The sequence below is a fragment of the Athene cunicularia genome (genome assembly GCF_003259725.1).
Source record: "Athene cunicularia isolate RWA chromosome 18 unlocalized genomic scaffold, athCun1 chr18_part1, whole genome shotgun sequence".
Classification (NCBI taxonomy): Eukaryota; Metazoa; Chordata; class Aves; order Strigiformes; family Strigidae; genus Athene; species Athene cunicularia.
Genome location: NW_020799123.1, coordinates 12,919,528 through 12,920,492, shown reverse-complemented (window position 1 = coordinate 12,920,492; position 965 = coordinate 12,919,528). Strand labels below are relative to the sequence as shown.

Below are 965 nucleotides of genomic sequence, written 5' to 3'. Positions count from 1 at the left end.
GTCTGCAGAGCAGGCGCCGTCCCCGAGGGCCCCGTGGCACGAGGACGAGGCGCAGCTGAGCCTGGGTTGTGTCTCTCGCAGGGCTGGACCTCGTGCCGCTCTGTGTGACGTTCCTGCTCTGCCTCTGGGAGGTCCAGTACGGCATCGTGGCCGGGGTGCTGGTCTCGGGGGTTCTCCTGCTCTACTCCATTGCCAGGCCCCCGGTTAAGGTGGGCTTCCCACCTCCCTTTGGATGCAGCGGGGTGTTGGGGGGCAGGGTGCCCTCTCCCGTGTCCCCGCCTGCCACTGGCGCAGCTCAGGGACCGCTCTCAAAGCGCAGGAGGAAAGGAGAATCCCCGGAGCTGAGAGCGGGAGGCATGGCTGTCCCGCTTCCCGCTGGCGCTGGGGTGTGTGCAGGAGTGGGGGGTCCCTGAGGGGTGGGGGCTCCTGCGTGGCCCCTCCGCCCAGGAGGTCGGTGCTTTGCTCCATCACACGGGCACTTGTCCCCGCGTGGGGCAGGTCATGGCCCCGAGCTCCCCGTGACCCGTCGCCCCGCACCGGGGTCTCGCGCAGGTGTCGGAGGGGGACGCGCTGCTGGTGCAGCCGGGGAGCAGCCTGCACTTCCCGGCCGTCGAGCGCCTCCGGGACACCGTCTGCAGCCGCGCTCTGGCAGGTACGGGGCTGCCTGGCCCGTCGGCTCGTCCCGGGGACCCAGCGGGGGTGACAGCTTCTGGCGGGGGTGACAATGCTGCCCAGACCTGCCCCTGCCGCCCTCCCGGGGCCGTCTGACCCCTCCAGCCACGGCGCTGGCTCTAAGGGCTGCGTCCCCTGGGCTGGTTGTCCTTGGACTGGGGACGTGACCTCACCCTCCTCTTCCAGCAGCGTCCCCACCGCGCTCCGTCATCCTGGACTGTTGCCACGTCAGCAGCATCGATTACACGGTGGTGGTGGGGCTGGCAGAGCTGCTGCGGGACCTGCGCAGGCAC

The 965-nt window shown here is 70.7% G+C and overlaps 1 protein-coding gene across 1 annotated transcript in view; it reads left to right on the top strand.

Moving 5' to 3' along the window:
- Positions 1-965, top strand: part of LOC113486973 (coiled-coil domain-containing protein 40-like) — a 35,745-nt gene that overhangs the window by 27,471 nt on the left and 7,309 nt on the right. The window contains exons 35-37 of the mRNA XM_026861317.1: positions 82-209; positions 553-652; positions 859-961. Of these exons, the coding sequence (XP_026717118.1) occupies positions 82-209; positions 553-652; positions 859-961 (331 nt within the window). The remainder of the gene's footprint in view (positions 1-81; positions 210-552; positions 653-858; positions 962-965) is intronic.